The sequence below is a fragment of the Erithacus rubecula genome (assembly GCF_903797595.1).
Source record: "Erithacus rubecula genome assembly, chromosome: 1".
NCBI classification, from domain to species: Eukaryota; Metazoa; Chordata; class Aves; order Passeriformes; family Muscicapidae; genus Erithacus; species Erithacus rubecula.
Genome location: NC_136658.1, coordinates 24,620,417 through 24,642,004, shown reverse-complemented (window position 1 = coordinate 24,642,004; position 21,588 = coordinate 24,620,417). Strand labels below are relative to the sequence as shown.

Sequence of the window (21,588 nt, the reverse complement as noted above, 5' to 3'; positions counted from 1 at the left end):
GCTTGAAGTGGGGAAATTCTCAAAAATCTTTTCCAGGTTTGATGTCTAAGCCTTGGGGTTTTTTCCCCCATCTCAAACTGTTTAATACATAATTTAAAATCCGTGTTTTGCAAAGCTTGTGGCACAAGGTACGCAACAAGCAGCAGGCCTCAGGCCATTGCTTGGTTGTGGCTTCATGGAGGAATTTTATAGAAATCGATGGCTATGAAGCGTTTCAGAGAATGCTGAAGACTCCTTCAAGGTAATGAAGGTGACTCGGATAGATAATATATATGTAAATATGGGAGTGGAGGCTTCTCATGGTGCTGCCTCTGAGCCTCGTGAAAAACGAGGTTCACTTTCTTGGTAAATTTAAAAAGGTTTAATAAAAGACGAGACAATAAAGCAAAAGGTTGTAACAGCCAGGTGCTTTGCATTCGATCAAGAGTATACCCACTGTTTTGGCAACACCCCTTAAATTCATCAGCCTGTTGCATATTCATGGCCCTATCAAGCATTTTAAAATTTTTCTATAAACTGTTTTCCATATTCCAAGAACTGATATACATGGCCACTCCTTGAGTCCGCCTTTTTAGAGCATGCATGTTTCTTGACTGTCATTTTCATTTATTTTTTTTATCAGTCTTAATTTGGGCTATGGTCTTCAGTTTCTACAGACGGTCGGTGCTGGTAACTGGTATATCAGTAGTAGGTGTCTTCACTGGGTGTTACCCAATCAAGCAGGTCGTTTACTTACTATAAAGACACTTTATCAGCCTATGTTACACCTAAGGAAAAACATATCTTAAAAACCATTTTAACACCACACATATAGTATCCACCCTAATATTTGCGTAAAGCCAATACCATAATACGTATTTATAGCAGCCGCCAGAAAAATGCAACTGCTTATGTGATTTCATTTATTCATTACTCATTTAATAATTAGCGCTGAAGTGATGATGCCTGTGTACAGAACATTTACATTATAACTGTGCGGAGTCCAGCTCTGGTCCCCCAGCGTGAGGAGGACATGGAGCAGTTGGAGCCAGTCCAGAGGAGGCCACGAGGTTGATGAGAGGACCAGGTCACCTCCCGTGCAAGGACACGCCGAGAAAACTGGGTCTGTTCATCATGGAGGTTCTGTGGAGGCCTCCCAGCAAGCTTCCAGTGTCTGAAGGGGGCTACTGGGAAGCTGGAGAGGGACTCGTTGTCACTGTTACGATAGGACAAGAAATAAATTGAAAGAGGAGAAATTTAGGCTGGATATTAGGAAGGAATTCTTCATAGTGAGCGCCATGAGCCATTGGGACAGGTTGTCCAGGGAGGCTGTGGATGCCGCAACCCTGCCAGGCTGGATGGGGCTTTGAGCAACCTGGTCCAGTGGAAGGTATCCCTGCCCTTAGCAGCGGGGTTGGGACTAGATAATCTTTAAAGTCCTCTCTAACCCATAGCATTCCAGAATCCCATGGAACCACGGTGGTCATTTCTGCGCTCAGCAGTTGCAGCTCCCTGGCCGGGGCGGCGGGCGATGGTCTGATCGGGGCGGCGTCCGGCTGCCTCCCCCGCGGCCGCCGCTCCTTGGTACGGCCCGCGGGGCCGCGGTGCGCGTCGGGAGCGGGCCCGGCCGGCGTGGGGCGGTGCGGCCGTGGTCCCGCGCCGCGCTCCCGGCTCATGCCGGCACATCCCGGCCTGACATGGCCCTCAATAAGTCCATGCACGCCCGCAACCGCTACAAGGACAAGCCGCCCGACTTCGCCTACCTGGCTGGCAAGTACCCCGAGTTCCAGCAGCACGTGCAGACCACCCTCGCGGGCAGGGTGAGGTACGGCCAGGGCGGGAGGGGGCCGGTGGGTGCCCGTGTGTGTCCGGCCCCGGGCACCCATGAAAGCTGTGCTTGTGCCTTTCAGCCTGAATTTCAAGGATCCCGAGGCCGTGAGAGCTCTGACGTGCACCCTCCTGAAGGAGGATTTCGGGCTAACGATCGATATCCCCGTGGAAAGGCTCATTCCCACTGTCCCTTTGAGGCTGAACTACATCCACTGGGTGGAGGATCTAATCGGCCACCGGGATGCTGAGAAGCAAACCCTGAGAAGAGGCATTGACATAGGTACTTGGCAAAGCTAAATGTTTAAATCCTCATTTACTATCAGCGACAGTAGCAGATACGATTTGTTGCACATCCACAGGAAAACGTCAGGTTTGAGAAACAAAGAGATCTATGCTCGTTGTGGTGGAAGACAGTCTGAGCTCCACAGGTGTTTCGTGTGCCTTCTTGGGTGGGCAGGATTTCTCTGCACGAACACAGGAATAGTCATGGCACGCAATTATGTGGCTTTTCAGGCCCTTGAACTGACTTGAGTGCAGCTTTGTGTAATATACAAAATCTGTAGTTCTAGAAATGGAGGCAAAAATGTCATTATAAAGGAACTAAAAGGTGTTTCTTCTCAGTGGTCTAACTAGCAAATCGTGTTTCATTGCTAATTTATTAATTTGGTTTTGGATGTCTGCACCAGAGAGTTTGTGAGTTGCATAGCAATATTTTTTAGTGTTCCACTCAATAACATTTTTTTCCTGTTGCTATGGGTGTATTTCACAGGTGAATGATCTGTCCTTTTTAAATTTCAATTTTTATTTTAATTTATTTTGATGCAGTTATATTTGTGAGCTGAATTGTAAAAGAGGCTAAATTGGAAACCCAGGCAAATGCTAGCTAAGCTGTGTTTTGGTTGTAGATGGTCAGAGATTTCTTGTTTATGATCGAGAACAAAATGTCTTTGAAGTTGGACCAAACATCAGCAGATGGATGATATTGTCCTCTTTCAGTCTGGATTATTGGGTAATATCTATGATGATATCTAGTTTAGGTAGCAGATAAATGTAAAGAGAAGAGATGTGAATTTATAAAATGTACACTGATGGCCATAATTTGGTTTTCATTAGAAATAAAAAGAAGGCAAACTCCATAAGAGCTTCCACACACAAATCATAAAATTGGCATTTGGATTCCCAATCTTTGGTTAATCTGTATGAATTATTTGAAAGGCATTAGTGAAAGTACATTTGAATTTAGTTCACATCTTTTATTTTGTCAATAGAATCTTTCTTTACAGTTTCAGAAGCTTGATTTCAAAGACTGTTTTGTGCTGAAGAAAACCTACAGTGAAATTGAGGGGAGCTGGCATTTCCTCTCTAACCTGTTATAATGCTTGACATTAAAACCTTAAAGTTACTGAATTCCTTAAAGCTGGGCTTCTGTAATCTCTGTTACTGTTTTTGTTTCTTGGCATCTGCTGCATGACTTTTTGTAATAGAATGTTTTGTTCTCGTGAAATTTTCTGACTGTATTTTTAGCTGGAGTTGTGCTGGATACCAGGTCTGCATCTTCACATGATGTGTCCACAGCTGCTTTCTTCTAGTTCTTTGAAGTTTCTTAGGCAGTTTCTATGCATTTGATAATAATTTTCATTTTTTAAATGATTTCTATGAACTTTGTCACAGTAGGTAGGCTGAGTAGAAGAGTCGGATCCTCTTAAGTCCTCCACATACTGCAAAATCTTCAGTTTGCATGAGCTTTGATGTTTCAGCTTTGCAAAAGCAGTACATCATCCAAGAGGGACTTGACAGGAGTGCTAGAAGTAACCCCCTTGCTTTTTGTACTGACAGATGAAGTTATTGATGTCTCAATAAGCCAGGAAAACAAATTCTAAATACATGTCTAAACTCTACTTTTGTGGTGGTGGGATATCTTCCCCTTTTCTTGTATCCATTCCCTTTAATCCTAAATCTGGTTTTTATTGATAGTTTAATCACCTAGGTACGCCATAATTATTTTGTTCTAGCATCCCTCTCTTTTTTACCAAGTTTTTATCTTGTCTCTCTTTTTGAATCTCCTGATTGACACTTAGGTTTCTATTTTTTTTTTTTTGTGGTTGTTATATGCATCAAAGTATCACAAATTATTTGCGATGGATGATAGAAAAATGCAGAAGAGAAAGCTATTTGTGGTAGGGTTTTTGTTTTAGTAAAGCAAGAATGTATTTGGCTTTCTTTATGTAGACTAACCATTGTCATATAGAAGAAAAATAGCTTAAACCAAAGTTGATAGTTTACTAGAACATTTATTACAGATTCTTAAATTCTTTCTTTTGTTAAAAGTGCATATTTGATAATGCTATTTTTCAAATTACAAAAGTCAAGTTCACAAAAGAATTGAGTAGTAGATGATCCATAATCAGTGTTTTCTTGAAGTTAGTTCTTTTTGGTGTAGTAAGTACATAGTTAACACCCACACTGCATAGAATATCAGTACTTATTTTGCCTTTTTCATGGATTTTCACTTCTGCAGGGACAGGCGCATCCTGTATATACCCATTACTTGGAGCAACTTTGAATGGCTGGTACTTCCTTGCAACAGAAGTGGATGACATGTGCTTCAATTACGCCAAAAAGAATGTGGAACAGAATAACTTGTCTGATCTTATAAAAGGTACAATGAAATAAGGTATTTAGTAGCACACAAATGTTATGACATATTTTTGCCATGCTCAGTGGCATACCAGAATGTGTATTCCTTCCAAATATATGCCAAATTTTTTTTACTGGAGTGGAATATTTACTAAAGTCAGTGTATGCTTAAGCCAAAAAGCTGATTTGTCTGGCATGGGATGTGTGGATAGGGAAATACTCTTCCTTATGAAAATCTGAAAGATAAACTTCACCCTGGGGTTTCTATTTCTCTATTCCTTGTCTGTTACTGAAGTGTTTCTTGGTGTTTGGACTATGTCTGCTGGTAGGAGTCCTGGAATGCTCCCCTTGGATAATTGCATCCACTGCCACTGTGTATCTTGTACGGAGAGTTCTTTGTCCTCCCTTCTTGAAATAAGTCCTGACACTGCCTGTGGTAGCAGAGGCAGTATGCCAGACTTGGTCTGAGAATGAGCTTGGAAAATTTTCTGTAGGAACTCAGTGTAGTACAAATCAGGTCCATTTATGAGCTCTGAATAAAAACTTTAGGAAACATCATTTGAACAACATGTCTTAGTCTGCTGTCCATATCAGTCTTGAAGATCCAGAACTTGATGTGTAGAACAATGAGAGTTTTCTGTCACTGCTGCCACTGATTTTTAGTGGTGTCATGGTGTTTCAATATACTGGAAAAGCAGCTGGCAAAGGAACAGGCCTCATGTGAAGCTTTAGTGCCAGTTGTTGTAAGGAGGAACAGGCCTCATGTGAAGCTTTAGTGCCAGTTGTTGTAAGGGCTTAAAGCACATTCGTGGTTTTATTGGAGAGCTTGGTATAACTCAGGCAGTCCCAGTTGTTTTAAACAGATTAATGTGGTTCTGCTGCTATGCACAAACATACAGGCTATTTGTGTGCTAATCCTTGACCTGAAATCTTTATTTGCATGGTGATTTTTGTTACATCTCTTCTGTAGAAAGCATTGCTTAGAAAGTACAGGTTTTATACAATGTTAAATGTATATAGCATGTTAAAGAAAATAGGAAGTTCACATTAAAGAAAACAGGAAGCTCCTTACTGACTTAATTCACTTTTTCTAATAGTGGTTAAGGTACCACAGAAGACTCTTCTAATGGATGCACTGAAAGAAGAATCTGAAATAATTTATGATTTCTGCATGTGCAACCCCCCCTTTTTTGCCAATCAGTTGGAAGCTAAGGTAAGGTAACAAACTGCATGTTGTATGTACTTCAGTAGTCAGTGGATAGAAGCAACAATTTAACCTCTTGACTTGGGCAAGGTTGAGTGGAATGTCCCAAATCATCATGAAATAGCTGTTAAGTCTTCTCCTTCCTCATCCCCTAGCCCCTAAAGGAGTTCTGAAAACCTAACTGTTACCCCTCCTAAAGTGGAGGATGAGCTGTAGCATTCTTTCACAAGTTCTTTCCATCTTAGAAAATGAATTTGGAAAGTAGACAGCTAGTAAATCTGAAATCAGGTGCCTGCTGCCTAGCAGTGGCACAGAGGAATTAGTTCCGGGAATTTTGCGTAACTGTATTTTTCATTTCCTTAGTTATGTAGGCAGTATCATACAGGTCTTGCAATACCCACTGAATATAATCAGAAATGTATAATGCAGGGCAGTAGAAAAGAAGGTTTATGATTTAATTAAACTCCATAGATTGTGATGTGACAAGTAGCTTAACCTAGGTTTGAGATTGTATAGAATTCACTCAGGTATGTTTATTTTGAATGGATCTTTGTCTGTTATCCATGGTTCTGATAGGGGGAGGGTAAGTAGAGGTGGTGGTGCTTGCTACTCGCTAAAGATTAAGATAGGAAGCAGTGTATAAAGCACCATAACATTTCATTGAATGTTCATGTCAAATGTTTTTGGTTTTTAATCCAGGGAATTAATTCTCGAAATCCACGGCGTCCCCCTCCCAGCTCTGTAAACACAGGAGGGATCACAGAAATCATGGCTGAGGGAGGAGAACTAGAATTTGTCAAAAGAATTATTCATGATAGTCTCCAGCTTAAAAAGAGGTTACGGTAAGTGTTTTGTTCCAGTTAAAAACCCCCAAACAAACGCCTTTTATCTTCATCTTTGGCAGAAGTCATGCAAAAATGTTATTTTTAGTAGCTGTGGGACAGTGATATCTGCTTAGTTTGTTTGATACTTACACATCCAGTTGTTCCTGAGCAGCAATTAGAAGTTATTGCTGGAGGTATTTAAAGGGAGAAGACAAAAAAAGCCTGTAAGAGTGACACTTGCAGCTTGCAGCAAAATTATCACATATACCTGATAAGAGACAGCTCAGGGCTCATTCTTGAGGAATTTTGGGATGGGAGAGGTTTTATGACATTGCCTAGTTATCTGTTGTTTACCAAAAATTTCTGTCTTTTCCTTGATGAAAGGAAAAGCTTTGCCTGCTAAAGGACACTGTTGTACTGAATACTGTCTTGGGTGAACACAAGCTGCAATAAAAAACATAGTGAGACCTTCTTTTGACCTTATTTTGAAAGAGATGGCACGTCTTCAGTTTTCTGACTATCGGGCTTTCACTCCCCCAGTGTTGGACAAAACTATCCTTTGATACCTGGGAAATCTTAAGTTTTGTACTTCAATACATTATATTTATGAAGAAGGTTTTTTGGATCCAGTCATCAAAAAAATGTGGAAGATGGGGTTGTAAAGCTTGAATAATAATTTAGATGAAGAACAGAGCTTCATCTAAAGTAATGTTTGGGAGATTCTGAAGATGTAGAGCTAGGTGGAAGAGTAAGTTTCACTAGAAGTGGGAAAATAACTTCTTTCCTTTTCTTTTTTTGCCGGATTTTTTCCTCAAAAAATATGGGTTACGTGATGGAAACCTGGATAAGATAATGAGTGAACACAAGTGAAAGTCAGTATGTCTGCTTTTGAGCACAATCACTTGCCAGTAGTTGATTATTCCTTTTTGTTCTGATTCATTTTCCAAAGAAAGTGGAGAAGTTGAAACAAATTCTTTTAAGGTGTAACATCTTCCCTATAACTGAAATCACTCTTTGGAACTAGATTCCTCACTGCTCATGTTTTGTTTCTAAAGTATTCCTCATGTATTTCTTGAAAGTTTAAAAAGATTTCCCTGTCCAGAAAGGTCTTTAGACCTTCTGTTCTGAATTTTGTTGGACTAGTCACTCTGTTTAAGTGTGCTTTTTTTGGTTGTTGTTTTGGTTTTTAATCTTGCTTGTTTTTGCAGCTTTCTGATCCAAGTAGTTCTAATTGATACCTGCCATTCTCAGTTGATCTCTATTTGTAAAACACTTCTTTTAACGTGTGCCTTTCAGCTGGTACAGTTGCATGTTGGGGAAGAAATGCAGTTTAGCACCACTGAAAGAAGAACTTCGAATCCAGGGGGTGAGTTTGCATAGTAGTCAATATATATGCTGCCTGTCTTCTATACAGAATATAGTATGCTTCAGTGTATTCAAACGTACATTCATGTTGAATTATTTCACAGAGTTTTTATTACAAAAAATGAACTGCAATTCCTTGTTAGGGGAACAATTGAGGTTTAACTATTGTCAATTCAAAACTGGCAGATAAGTAGCAAATACTGTCTCCGCAGAGTTTTGTCTTTAGCACATATTGGAGCATGTCTTCATTCTAGAAGATTCAGTGTTCCTGCATTAAAATAGCTTTAACAAGGCTGTAGTAGAAATTAAAAAAAGAACAAAAGAACAAAAAAATAAAAGATCTAGATTCTTTCCTCTTACCTCCCATAAAATCTAGCAATTTGGTTGATAAAGAAATAGTAGCATGATTTGAGTAGCAGCATTGTTTTGTTTGTGTTCAGTTCCGGCACCAAGAACCTTGTGCTACTATTCTCATTAAAGAGGGCTGTGCAAAGGACTTTTAGATGGCTTTCTGGAGGAAGTGTACTCTTCACTAATTCCCATGCAAAGAGAATAATTGTAAGATCTATCCTTGTATAGAGTGGAAGGAAAGAGAATGCATGGTGAAACAAATTCCCAGAAAGGTGAATTACCAAAAGCAGATGCTGAGCTAGACACAAAATAGGTGATTTTCTTCTCTGTCCTTGACCTGTTGAACCTCAGTCTTAGTTAAGGGAGAGAAATTAAGAGAGGGCTCTGACACCTCTGAGCAGTGACAGAAAGTGTGTTTGTATAATGAGAAAATATGCTTTGTTTGAAAATGTGTGCAGTAAAACAATGTTGTTTATCAGTCTGAAATAATGTATCGCTTCTGTGCATAGGTTCCTAAAGTCACTCATACTGAATTCTGCCAGGGACGCACCATGAGATGGGCACTGGCCTGGAGTTTCTATGATGATGTGCAAGTACCTGTAAGTAGCTTAATTCTGGTTTGCTTGTGATTTTCTGTGCCTCTTACTTGAGGAAGGAGCTAATGATCTTTAACTACTGTGATACAAATTGTTGTTCTTCAGACTGGAGTGTTGGATGTGCTGACCTGTATGGACAGTGGAATTTCTTAGATGGCTGCCAGTCTGTTTGCAGTTGTGACATGTGATGCATGAGTGACCCTTGTTAAGGGTGGAAAAGAAAGCCATTGTAGGAACTTCCTATGGGTTTTAGTGAAAATAAGGATCATTTGTAACATATCTCAAATAGCAGTAGTAATAAAAATATGCTAAATTTGGGGCTGGATTTGAATTTAAACTTCCTTCTGAGATTTCACTTTTAATTTAACATGTGGATTCTGTTACCAAATAGGTATAACCATGTCTAACTCAGACTTGCCTACATGGTTAATAAGTGGTGCTTTCTCACCTGAAATGTGAACCAGTTGCTTTTTTGGATCTGGATGTTTGTATATTTGAACATAGGTATAGACAATAACCAGTCTTAAGGAAGATGCAAGTAAACCTTCTGTGCACTTGGATCAAAATGTGGATATTGGCAGTTGGCCTCTATTCCCAAGAGCAGCCACACTTTGTCAGCTCATGGAGAGCTCATAGTTTGAAGGAACCAATGGAGCTTTTTGCCTAGTACCTGAAGATAAATTCCCTCTGTCCATCAGACTAGCATAAAGTGCATGATCCTGTTAGCTGGTTTGTTTTTAAAAATCCTGGAGGTGGAGCATGGGCCATGTGAATGACTGCTTAGTGCCTTACATTACACTCTTAATCTTTGTGTCTTATGGAATCACAGGCTTCTAAGTACAAAAGTCACCCCACTAATACTGCATAGCCTTGTAATTATTTTCTTTCTTCTTCTAGTCACCTCCCTCTAAAAGAAGAAAATTAGAAAAACCCCGAAAACCAATTACATTCATGGTTTTGGCTTCTACAGTCAAAGAGTTATCCGTCAAAGCTGCAGCTATGGGCTGGGATGCTGTAGAAGCGATTGCTGTGGTTAGAGCCTGGATAGAGAAGATTCTCACTGATCTGAAGGTACAGTATGAAGTATTAGATGTTAGAACAATGTCCTAATTGAAAGCGTAACTGTGAGAAGATAGTATGAAATTATGTTTTCTGCAATAGGTTCAGCATAAACGTGTTCCATGTGGAAAAGATGAAATTAGCCTCTTTGTGACTGCCATTGAAAACTCCTGGATTCATTTAAGGAGAAAGAAACGAGAGAGAATAAGACAATTACGAGAACTTCCTCGAGCTTCTGAAGATATTCTGCAAGCAATGGAGGAGGGAAAGAACAGCCAGAAGAGTGTGAGCAACAACTCAGACTCTGAAAACCCCAAGGCGGAAGACTCTGAAATGGGGTTTATGGCAGGTGATGAGCAACCAGAAGAATCTGCTGCCAAAGAACACCATGATCCTGTGAAGGAAGAGGAGGTGGAAGCAAAGCAGGGAGAAGCATCGCTTGGTAAAGGTTCTGGTCATGCGAAGGAGGAACCTTGCCCTTCAGAGGAAGTTAGTAATATTACAGTGGAAAAAGAGCAAAGTGCTAAAGAAACTAGTGGGGATTTTCTCTTCAAGTGTTTAATGAACGTGAAGAAAGAAGGAAATGATGTAGTAGTAGAAATGCACTGGGTTGAAGGACAGAACAGAGACTTGATGAACCAGCTGTGCACATACTTACGGAACCAAATTCTTCGATTGGTTGCTAGTTAGCTCTTTTTTCTGCTTTGGTAAAGTAGGTCTATCCTCAAATTTTGTAAACTATTTTTAATGAATTAAAAATTTCAGATAGCAAAACCTGTCTTTTCCCTGTTTAAAAAAAAGTAGAATGAAGATAGATGTCTCCTTTAATATTGTAAATAGCTTTTTCAAAGATGTAAGGAAGTGAAGTGATGAAGTAAGAGATTTCATACTGAAGTTGTAAAACTGCATGTTGAAGTGAAACATGTTTATGCTGTGATCATTTTAATTATCAGCAGTGCTTCTTCTGGTCTTTTTCTGGCACAATAGAAATATATATTGTTACTAAGTAGAAATCTTTATTGAGTTATTTTCTTCAGTATTGTTTCAATACTAATACAGAAAACTGTTAGTCCGCAGTGGGAATTGTTTCCTGCAGTGAGGAGTCTTTAGTGGGGGATTTCAATATGCCTGTCTTCCCTTTAATATATCTAACTTTTGGTCAACAGAGTAGCAGCATGGGTGCAATTCTCCGAGTGTCAATTCATTAAAATAATTGCTTTAGGAAAAATGTGTGTGTTGTCTGGTGCTTGGGCTTTGAAACACAGAAGAGCTTACTGTTAGTGTCTGGTTTGGTAAACTCGAACAGTGAAATAAGCCTTCTGAGCCGCTTGATTTAAAGATTATTAAAATATGTTGACTCTTCCATTAAACCATCCTTTACACTTATTCTGATATAATTGTCTGAAATGACAGCAGTATTCTTAAAGAATTTGGCTTCCATTTAATTTTAAGATTTAATGACAGGAATGAGAGCTCATGCTCTTCTTTGAGGGCCAGAAATTTCTGTGTGTATTGTTTGAGATGAAGAGCACTGGTCCCACTTCATGTGAAGTCAGCCTCCTAAGCTGTGATCCATTTCTCTGAAGAAATACAGAATATGGAGAGCTTTTCTGAATGGGGGGTGTGTGTGTTACCCAAGATAAAGCAGTGGTGTCTAGAAGGAAGTGTGATAGATAAAGAACCTTTTGTTCTCCTGATAAACCTTGAGAAACGCAACCGGGGCTTGTAAAATCAGAATGTGGTTAAAGACTCCTGGCGCCTGTATAATCATTTACTGCTTTGCAAGATGTCTTGAATTCCAGGAGGTCAAGAAGATAACCTTAAAAGGAAAGGGGTCACAAGGGCAAGACTGAGGAAGACTGCTCATCTTCATCTCTCGACCACCAGGAGGCAGAAAAAGACCCCCTGGCAACTGGAGACACATGCGCAGAGACACTCGAGAAAGAATACGTAACCCGGAAGCCGTACAGCTTAAAAAGGGTGAACAAAGAGACTGAAGGCGCGGCAGTTGGTGGAGATGGGACTCCCCTGTCGCCCAGCGCTGATCTTTGCTTTTTTTGCTTTCTGTAATTAATAAATCATAAATTTGATTTTGATCCAACATGGCCCATTGCGCTCATTCATTACAGGAAGTAACTGTGTTTACTCCTGCTTTCAATGTTCACTCTTTGCTGTCCTTATTCTTGGGAAGTTCAGTATGCTTTCTTCAATTGAAATTAAAAGCAACTTCGAAAAGCCTTATTTTTTGATACAATGCTTCTTAACATTTCTGTGGGTGGTGGACAAAGACATTCGTTTTTCGGGTACTGCAGAATTTTCGTAGAACTGCTCCTCATCTTCACGTTGCTAGTCTTTTAGAATCTCAAACAGCTATTTTGGCGTCAGAGACATTAGAAGCAGCAAACGAGGCTGTTTGTCCTGTGTGCCCTCTCCTGTTGCTTAGCTCTGCAAGGTAAGCCTTGTTTCGTTGAAGAAGAGCTTCATTAATTATCTCAGCCTGTCACCGGTACCGCGCGAGTGCCGCACGCGTACTGCGCGCTCGGATCGCCGCCTCAGGTAAGCCCGGTGCTTGTACAAAGACACCCCCTCCTCGGCGGTGGCCGCACGCCTCGGGCGTGCCGGCGTGCCCGGTTTGTAGCGGGAACGCCCGTTCCCTGCTCCCGCCCGCTCAGGGGCCGCGGCCCGAGGCCGGCCCCCCGCCGGCCGAGGCGGGGCTGGGTTTGAATGGCGCGGCGGGAAGATGGCGGCGGCTCCGGCGTCACCCGGAGCGGTGCCGCCGCAGCCTCGTCCGCGGGGGTCTGCGGAGGCGGCTCCCGCAGGCCGCGGCGGGCTGTGCCGCCCAGCCCAGCCGCTCCCCGCCCCGCTGTGCTGAGCCCCCCGCCCGGCCTCGACCTCTCTCTGCGCCGCAGCGGCTCGGCAGGTACCGGCGCGGGAGAGCGCAGCCTTTCTTTCCCTTCTCGCCTTCCCCTCGGTCGTGCAGCGCGGCGGGTCGGAATATGCTGGGCAAGGGGGAGCTGGGCTACCCCGGGGGGCGGCGGGGCGCTGCTGAAAGGGGCCCGGGACCCTCCGAGCCCCTCTCGGCCCCTCTTTTGGCCCTTGGCCCCGGGGGCGTCGCTGCCCCTTCCTTCCTCCCTCCAGGGCACCGGCTGCAGCCGAGTACGTGCTTGTGTTAGCAGGGTGGTGGTCGAAGGATTTCCTGCACCCTTCACTGCGCAGTCGAGAAAGAAAATAAGAAAATGTGCATTTTGTGCACAGTTCTGAGATGGGGGCATTCAGTGTGTTGTGTAACAGTGAGCTTTATTCTTGGCTTGGTCTCTAGGTGCTGCCCTAATACAACAATCAGCATAGTCCGTTCTCCTTGGTATGCCAGGCAAGGTTTGTTTACCGACGTTGTGAAATTGATCAAAGAATACATATAGAATACAGAAGAAGTGTACACAATATATTTCTGTATGCAATATACAAGATTTTGTATAAACATCTTGTGGTAAGGTGTCATGTCAAGTGCTCCTGCTGCCAGACAGAGCCACTTAAAGTGGTGCTTCTAGATGCCATACATACATTTTACCAGCTTCTTGTGCTCTTGAATCAAGAGAGAAATCAAGACGTATACAGCGTCGAGATTGCATACAACATCTTAAATCAAGATATTTACAAAGCGTCTTGCAATTTCATCTCTTTTGTGATTTTTCTGTAACATTTTAAAGTATATACATTTCTCAGTCTCTTCTCCAGTCATGTCACATCTTCTAACTGATGTGATTATGCTCTGCAAGATACAAATCTGTCATTTTTGCAAGTGGAACAGAGCAAGGCAAATGTATGCATTTCCACAGTCAGCTCCCCAAAGACAATTCAATAGGCAGCACTCTTGTGTTTAACTGGCCCCGCCCTCTGGAACGGCTTTCTTTCTGAGAAATCTAATACCTAATGCTTTTGACCAGCAGTTTATATCTTCCCAATTCTGACTGTTTCTTAGCATTGTGTTAGCAAATAAAAAAGGCTAGTGTCACAGGTATACTTCTGTACATAGATCTCTAAGCCACAAGTTTCCAAACATGTTCACTGCTAATCTAAAGATATTATTTAAACAGCCAAATTACATTATCCTTTATTCTTTCCATTTTTTACGTGAAATTTGTTTGTTTTAATACTAGGGAAAAGGCTTGAGGTCCCATCATGTAGGGTTTTTTATGTTTCTGAATCCTAATTCTGCCATATTAGTCACTGTATTTATTTGCATGCCAACTGGGGGGACTATAAGATTCTGGTGGCTTCTGTGAGAAGCCTCCAGAAGTTTCCTGTCTGTTGGATAGAGCCAATGCAGCCAGATTCAAAAGTGACCTGCTGCTAGCCAAGGCCATCAACAGCAGCACCTCTGGGATAATGTATTTAAGAAGCGGGGAAAAAAGCCTTTGCAGTGGCAACTGCAGCTGGAGGAGTGAGAATATGTGATGGAAACAACCTGCAGACACCAAAGTCAGTGAAGAAGGAGTGGGAGGAAGTTCTTCAGATGCTGTAGCAGAGGTTTGCCTGCTGCCACCTTGGTGAGGCAGAGATGTCATCCACCTGTAGCCTTTTGAGGTCTATGGTGGAGAAGAGATCCACCTGCAGCCCATGAAGGAACCCATGCTGGAACAGGTGGATGCCCAAAGGAGGCTGTGGCCCTGTGGGAATCCTCTATTGAAGCAGACTCCTGTGGAGAGAGGAACCCACGCTAGAGCAGGTTTGGTGGCAGGACTTGTGACCACATGGGGGACATGAACTGGAGCAGTTTGTGAAGAACTATGGCCTGTGGGAAGGACTCACATTGAAGAAGTTCATGGAGGGCTGTCTCCTCTGAGAGGGACCCCACACTGGAGCAGGGGAGTAGTATGAGGTGTTCTCTGAGGAGGAAAGAATAGCAGAGACAATGTGTGATGAACTGACTACAACTCTCATTCCCTGTCCACTTGTGCTCCTGAGGGGAAGGAAGTAGAGAAAATTGGGAGTACAGTTGAGCCTGAAAAGAAAGGAGTAGGGGGTAGGTGTTTCTAAGATTTTTCTTTATTTCTCATTATTCTACTCTGATTTGATTAGTAATAAATTAATTTTCCCCAAGTCAAATGTTTTGCCTATGATGGTAATTGGTGGGTGATTTTGCTCTTTCCTTTTCTTCACTCATCAGCCTTTCATTGTATTTTGTCTCTCCTGTCCCGTTGAGGAGGGGAATGGCTTTGCGTAGCTTTGGGTAGCACTTGGTATCCAGCCAGGGTCAGCCCACCACCACCACAGTTTAGGACAGACAATTCTGGTCTCCTCTGAATTCCCCTTGGGAAGTCTGTTTTGCTTTGTAGTGTGTTTCTGTTCTCTCCCAATGGTGCTAAATTTTTGTTCAGTATTTTATGGTACTTTGATTATACAAAGTGAAGCAAAGCTTTGTAGAGGAGACTGACCATGCAGCAGTGGCAGCCTAAGTTGGGGTTAACCTCAAGGCAACAGTTGAAATTTTTAGAGTGATGAGAGAAAAAATGTTGGTTGCTTATGCAGGCTGGTATTATTAATCTAGCCTGCCCTTATACTGTCATCAATGGTGGGAAATTTCTTTTAGAATTTTTTGAATGTAGCAGCAGAAGAACAGTTCATTCTTCTAGAGGCAATACACATGATTACTTGGTTTTCATCTCAATTTCACAAGGTCTTTCACAAAATACTTTTACAAGAACTATATATTTTTGGGTGATAGGGGAGACATTCCTGTGGATCAGAAACCTGAATAGGACAAAAAGCTTGAATTTTCTTAATGATTTGGAAAAAGGGAGGAGAAGGAGAGGAATGAGGCAGTGTCTGTAGTCAGCACAAAGTTGTTTAGGGTTACTAAGACAAGAAATAATCAACAAGGAACTTAATTAAGCTAGAGGAACTGTCAGTGTTGTGAAGATACTAATCAGTGTTAATAAACTGAAATATGACACACTGTCCAGAATAGCTTGAGCTACTTGTTTGTTTTAGGTTGTGGTTTTCATTCATCTGTAAAACAAAAAATACTGGGTAGTTCTCACTGGCAGTAATCAGTGAGAATTACTGAAATCTCAGTGGCAGTAACTTAAAAGAGAAATAGTGTGGGCAAGGACAAGATGGCAAGTACATTGCAATGCTATGTTAATCAGTGCTGAAGCTCTCTTTGACCATATATTTGGTAATGACTGCTCTGTTTCAAAAATCAAATACCAGGGCAAGAGTTTGGTGAAGGAATTAATTGAATGTAGAAAATCCTACAGGAGGAAAAATTGAAAAAAAAAAGTCAGAAGTTAAGAGAAGTGGTGAACCATCCACACAAAATAGTGAAAAATATAAGCCAGATAGTTTATTGCCTTTTCTTGTTAATGCAGGAGTTTGTACAGAAGTTTAATGTTTAGGTGTATAACCTAAGTGACCTCAGATGCAAAGATGATGCTTGACTTTTTCAATTTTAATTTTATTTTTTCCTTCCAAAGGGCAGTATCAGCAGGTAAATGTTCCTGAAGATCAAGTAGACAAGCTGCTGCTTGCAAGTTGGGGTCTTCCCAAAGCAGTTCTGGAGAAATACCACAGTCTGGGAGTTGTGCAGATGTTTGAATGGCAAGCTGAATGCCTGATGCTTGGACAAGTTCTGGAAGGGAAGAACCTCGTTTACTCAGGTATGCAAACACACAAAACTAGTCCCCTCAGTTTTTCCGCTGCCATTTACAAGGACATACTGGTGCTGAAACATTTGGATCTGGCAGCTAGAAAGGTCAAGATCCTCTTTGCCTTAATGAGTCATCTTAAGATCTGTCTCATTGCTGTACCTCATACTTGACTTAATGGTCTCCTTTCCAGATGTGAAGAGAGACTTTTTGTCCCATTTTCTCTGTTAAAGTTCCTTTAGAAGTTGATAATTAGGAGTCAGCTAAAGGTGACTCTTTCTTATTACCGACTGTCAACTAGGAGCTGAATTTATCAGCAATTGAAGATATACAGACTTCTGAGAATATTATTTGCTATTAATTTTTTTCAGTCCATTTATCATTTCTCATCACATATTGTGTGTGGGGTGTGTGTGCAGAAGGAGAAGTAGGACTGGTGGACTTGAAATCTGTGGGAAATGACAGTTGCTTGTCTGCCCGTCATAGGATAAAGGTTCTAGAGCAGGACTGAGAGGATGAAGAACTTAGAAGAGAGGCGGGTGATTTTTAGTCTTCTTGATTCTTTATAGGGGTGACTGCAAATGTGGTTGTGGGCGAGAGACATCAACTGATGAGTCCCATCCCAGGCTCTCCAGTAACTTGTTTCTCTGCTAGATTAGTGATGCTTGTTCCTTGAATTTATTTTTTTAAAACTTTAAAAATTAAATAAACACAAACCCCAATTTTTTCTTTCCCCCCAAGCTCCTACCAGTGCTGGAAAGACTCTTGTTGCAGAATTGCTTATTTTGAAGCGAGTCCTGGAGACTCGTAAAAAAGCTCTTCTCATCCTTCCCTTTGTCTCTGTGGCCAAGGAGAAGAAGAGTTACCTGCAGGTAAGTAGCATTCAAGGAGGGTAAATTTATGGGTAGTAGTTGTTAGGTCACATTTCTTTAAACAAATGCAAAAGCAGGGATTTTAGGGGAAAAAATATTGCTGAGTTTTTCAAAAAGAAGGTGTACATAATTTAAAATTTGCTCCAAGTTGGAGATAAAAAAATGAAACTTTTAGCCAGAAAGGTAAACTTAGAAAAATTTTACAGAGTCGATTAAACCTTTTAATTTCAGCTTTAACTTTTAAAGCATTGTTACTTGTGTTTATTCACTGATTTAATACTCTCCAAAATTTAAATGAATTCTCTAATGAAATACCATGTTAGGAAAATTACAAAGGGAAGGTGTAAATGTTATCTAAAAGATAAAAGTGTATTTTAGCTTTCCTTGGGGTATTCCACCACAGTTTTGTGCATTTGATTTCACTTTGACTTTGCTAATTTTTTTTATGCTAGAATATGGTTATGTCTTGGCTTTCTCACCCCAGCTATTTAAAAATTAAAATTAAAATGGGAGCACTCTTCAAGACATAAATATTTTTTCTTGAAGGACTTTCATATCAAACATTGTTGCCATTAAGTTTGGACAATGACTAAAACCAAATCCAAACCCAGCAGGCACTTTTGTTATAGTTTCTAGCAGTTAAGAGAGTTTGGTTGCTCATTAACTGAGGTGTTATCTTAACTTTACAAATTGCTTGGAAATCCTACAAACTAAGTGCAAATGATGCTTTGTAGTGATCGATAATGGAGGCACGTTTTGCTTTAATCTTGTAAAACTGGAGGATTATCAGTGCTCTGTTCTGTTACTCCTGGCATGAGGTTTGGCCGTAGCTGCACAGAGTTGAACTCAAAAGGTGACCTACCTGTGAGGTCCAAATATTTGTATCTTTTGTTACTGCCGGTGTGAGATGTATCAAAGCTTTGGCACTCCAGTAAGGAGACCTGGAAGAGGAGTTGTTTCTTGGTTTTCAATGTGAGATGTGTTATCACTGTGTTTGGAGTTCCATGTTTGGCTTTTGCCCAACTTCTCAAGAGGAAGGTGTCTTTAAACATAAGCCATATACATGTACACGTACAATAGATATGTAACTTTGTACATATTACAAGCTGTTGCACTGTGTGTTCCCTAGCATTTTTACTATTAAATCTTCTTATCCAAGGCAGAGGTCCTCATCTTTTACTCAGTTACGTACACTGCCTTGTGTGTGACGTGTACTCTGTGGTGTCTGCTTTGGAAATAAAAAATGACAGTGGGAAAAAGAAGTGTCACTAACTGGCTGAGATATGGCTTTAATCTGATTAGTTTGCATTAAAATTACTAGAAATTGTAGATGTAGAGTGCAGGTTTTTATGTGATTCCAGCAGGCATTGATCAAATACCAGAGTTGTAACCTTGGCATGATGTTCTGTATACTTGGAAAACAGGCCCTGTTTCAGGGGGTGGATGTGAGAGTTGAAGGCTACATGGGAAGCATGGCTCCAGCTGGACATTTCTCTGCTCTGGATGTTGCTGTCTGCACCATTGAGAAAGCCAATGGACTAATCAATAGGCTCATAGAAGAAAACAAAATGGACTCATTGGGTAAAATACTATAACTTAACCTTTGTGGGGTTTGCATATTCTTAGTAAACGTGAAATCACTTTGAATTTTCCAAGTTCTGTATGTGACAGATGTACCATATAGAAATGTACAGCAATTTTCTTCTTCCAGAGAACCTCTTATTTGGATTTAGCAGGACTGTCAGCACTGTTCTATGTAGCTCAGCAACTGGGATGAGTAGGTAGAAGCTGCAGACTGTGGTTTGTCTCAAATGGATGGCAAGCTGCTTTTAAAAATTATTCCCATGGCTAGAAGCTGTTCTCTAATCAATAAAACCGAATTCAAGTTCTGAGATATGTTTAAATTCAGGAATGTATTATGTTCATTTGTTTTAGACAGACTTTGGAATCTAAGATCTATCTTCATTTAGTTTGAGGAAGAGAAGGAATTACATTCTGTGCTCTTCTGGATCCAGACAAGTGGAATGAATACACAGTGCTCCTCTGGGTAGGCATGGTGACTGAGAGGGCTGTGCCATTCATTTCTGTAGTACTGGCTTCTAGGTCACTGTGGCCCTGATGGCCTCTAGATAATGAAAATATTCATTAAGTATGAGGATGAGATAAAAACTTGAAGAAGCCCAGTGTTTCCGTGTACACTTGGAGAGAGACATGCTTTCCTAGTCCAATCAGAAGTTTGTTATTCTCTTTTTTTTCTCTGATCAAGAAAGCTATACCCAGTTATGTTTTATACAGTAATCCTTCTCATCTTCACCCTGTTCTGTAACATAGCTGGTTACTATTTTAAGAATATAGAAATTGCAAAAATAGTTGAAGATTGAACTGCTCTGAGACCTCCACCTTTGAAATCCCTGTTCTGCATGCATCTGGTACCATTATATTCTGCTGCAAGAGAGCTTTTCAGAGAGAAAATGAGAAATAAGACCTTGCCGATTTTTTCAGAGTGTGAGATCATGGGATAACATCTATAGCAGCTGAATCACCATGAATGCTTTGGAGACTGCCAGTGGGCTGGAAGATGAGTGGGTGACTGTTGTGCAGCATTTTAAACTCATTCAAATGAAGGTTCCTGCAGTCCAGCTCAATTCTTGAATGTGTATCTTTATCCCTTCACTTGGAAGAAAGCCTGTTATTTATTTCAATATATGGCTACTTGGTTTAAGGGTTTTTTGCTTGTTTAAACTAGGGTTAGTTTGGTCTTCTGTCACCACACTGTACAAGCTGTACTACCAGCACAAGGTAGACAGTGGGGTCAGGATAAACAACTTTCTTTTGGCTTGTGTGCCTTGGAAGCATACTCAGTATATTTAAATGCATTGTTTAATGATATCATCTTTCAGAAGCTAGAGATACACCAAATCCCTGTGGTTGGAACTTCCATTTATTCCCTACATGTTGTTGCGCTTTTGAAGATGAATGTAATTGAAAATAGTAATTTAAATATAAGCAGCCAAGTGACTACAAGATTTGAGTTTGAATATGTGTTCTCAATACCAATGCCTCCTTAAAGCATCATGTTTTTCTTTCACCATTTGAAAATACCTCTGCTGCAAACCTTCATTTCCCTTATGCCCCAATATGGCATATAACAGAAATAAGGATAAAATGCTTTTTTTCCTTTATATGCTTCTCTGGCATTAATTTTTAAATTAAATTTGATTTTTTTAAAGTCATCTTTATGTAAGAAAGGAACAAGTTTTCTGTTTGAAGGTAAATTTTCATAAAAGCTGTAAAATATGGGTATTAACTGAAAATACCAATATAGCTGTCACCCAAAGCAAGCTTATCTGAAACTGCAAAATTGTACCTTGTCTTCTAATTAATTTTAAATTTAGACCAGTTTGTAACAAGGGTGTTTTATCTTTTGAGATTAGTTATTGGGACATGACTGCAATCCTGGCTGTATTCCATCTCAAGCCTGAGCAGTTCCTTTATGTTGATGTCAACCCTATGCTGATAGCCCATGTTGTCTTTGGAAATTGAGAAAAACTCAAATGCTTTGCCTGCCAGAATGTATGAAACAGTTAATAGCAATGCTGTGTTGCTCATTATTATATAATGTGGTACAGAGGAGATGATATTCCTCTTGTTCAGCCTCTTGACACTGATGCTAAAGAAATTCAGGAAAATTATTAGAGAAGAATCTGCTGCTTTATCAGTGTGTCAGCTGGGAATGGATTTGTAATGTGCCATTGTGATGTTTGTTTTGTAATTTAAACTTGAAATTAAAATGTTACTAGCTTAATTATATTTTAAAAAAATAAAGTCCTCCCTTTTCATTCAGGACTTTTTAGTTTTAAACAGGATGGCGAATTAAAACAACCTAGTTATTCTACAGTAAATGTGGCTGGTAGCTCTCAGGTACTTTTTAATAGGTTTGTTCAGCTGTCTTCTAGGGATACACCTATTTGCAGACAGAAACAGCAGACTGAGTCTAGCCTCATTTTCAGTACCTATTTAGTATGATGAAAATCTGAAGTGATTTGTATGAATTTTACTTTGGTAGGTATCTGTTTAAACTGTCCTGTCTCATCTCTGGAAGATTGTATGGGGAAGCTGGAAGAAGCTTTTTCTGGTAGCTCAACAAATAAGTATTTGGTGACCAATGATATGCCATTTTTTACAAGTAAGCACAGAATAGATGAAGTACAGGAAGACAGAGGA

The 21,588-nt window shown here is 40.6% G+C and overlaps 2 protein-coding genes across 3 annotated transcripts in view; both read left to right on the top strand.

Moving 5' to 3' along the window:
* The first annotated feature begins 948 nt into the window (after positions 1–948).
* METTL16 (methyltransferase 16, RNA N6-adenosine) lies at positions 949–11,022 on the top strand. Of its 2 annotated transcripts, none has more exons than XM_079305529.1 (9): positions 949–1,804; positions 1,890–2,089; positions 4,328–4,468; positions 5,544–5,659; positions 6,350–6,492; positions 7,771–7,840; positions 8,700–8,789; positions 9,684–9,857; positions 9,948–11,022. In XM_079305529.1, the coding sequence occupies exons 1-9, from the start codon at positions 1,677–1,679 to the stop codon at positions 10,533–10,535; spliced, it is 1,650 nt and encodes a 549-aa protein (XP_079161655.1). In that variant the 5' UTR covers positions 949–1,676; the 3' UTR covers positions 10,536–11,022. The 2 variants fall into 2 exon arrangements, with proteins under 2 accessions (XP_079161655.1, XP_079161654.1); XM_079305528.1 differs by having other exon boundaries at positions 1,565–1,799.
* A 1,133-nt stretch (positions 11,023–12,155) lies between these two features.
* The window catches only part of POLQ (DNA polymerase theta), a 57,402-nt gene continuing 47,969 nt past the window's right edge, over positions 12,156–21,588 (top strand). Inside the window, exons 1-4 of the mRNA XM_079305241.1 lie at positions 12,156–12,765; positions 16,322–16,504; positions 17,234–17,364; positions 18,789–18,945. Of these exons, the coding sequence (XP_079161367.1) occupies positions 12,570–12,765; positions 16,322–16,504; positions 17,234–17,364; positions 18,789–18,945 (667 nt within the window). The 5' untranslated portion in view covers positions 12,156–12,569. The remainder of the gene's footprint in view (positions 12,766–16,321; positions 16,505–17,233; positions 17,365–18,788; positions 18,946–21,588) is intronic.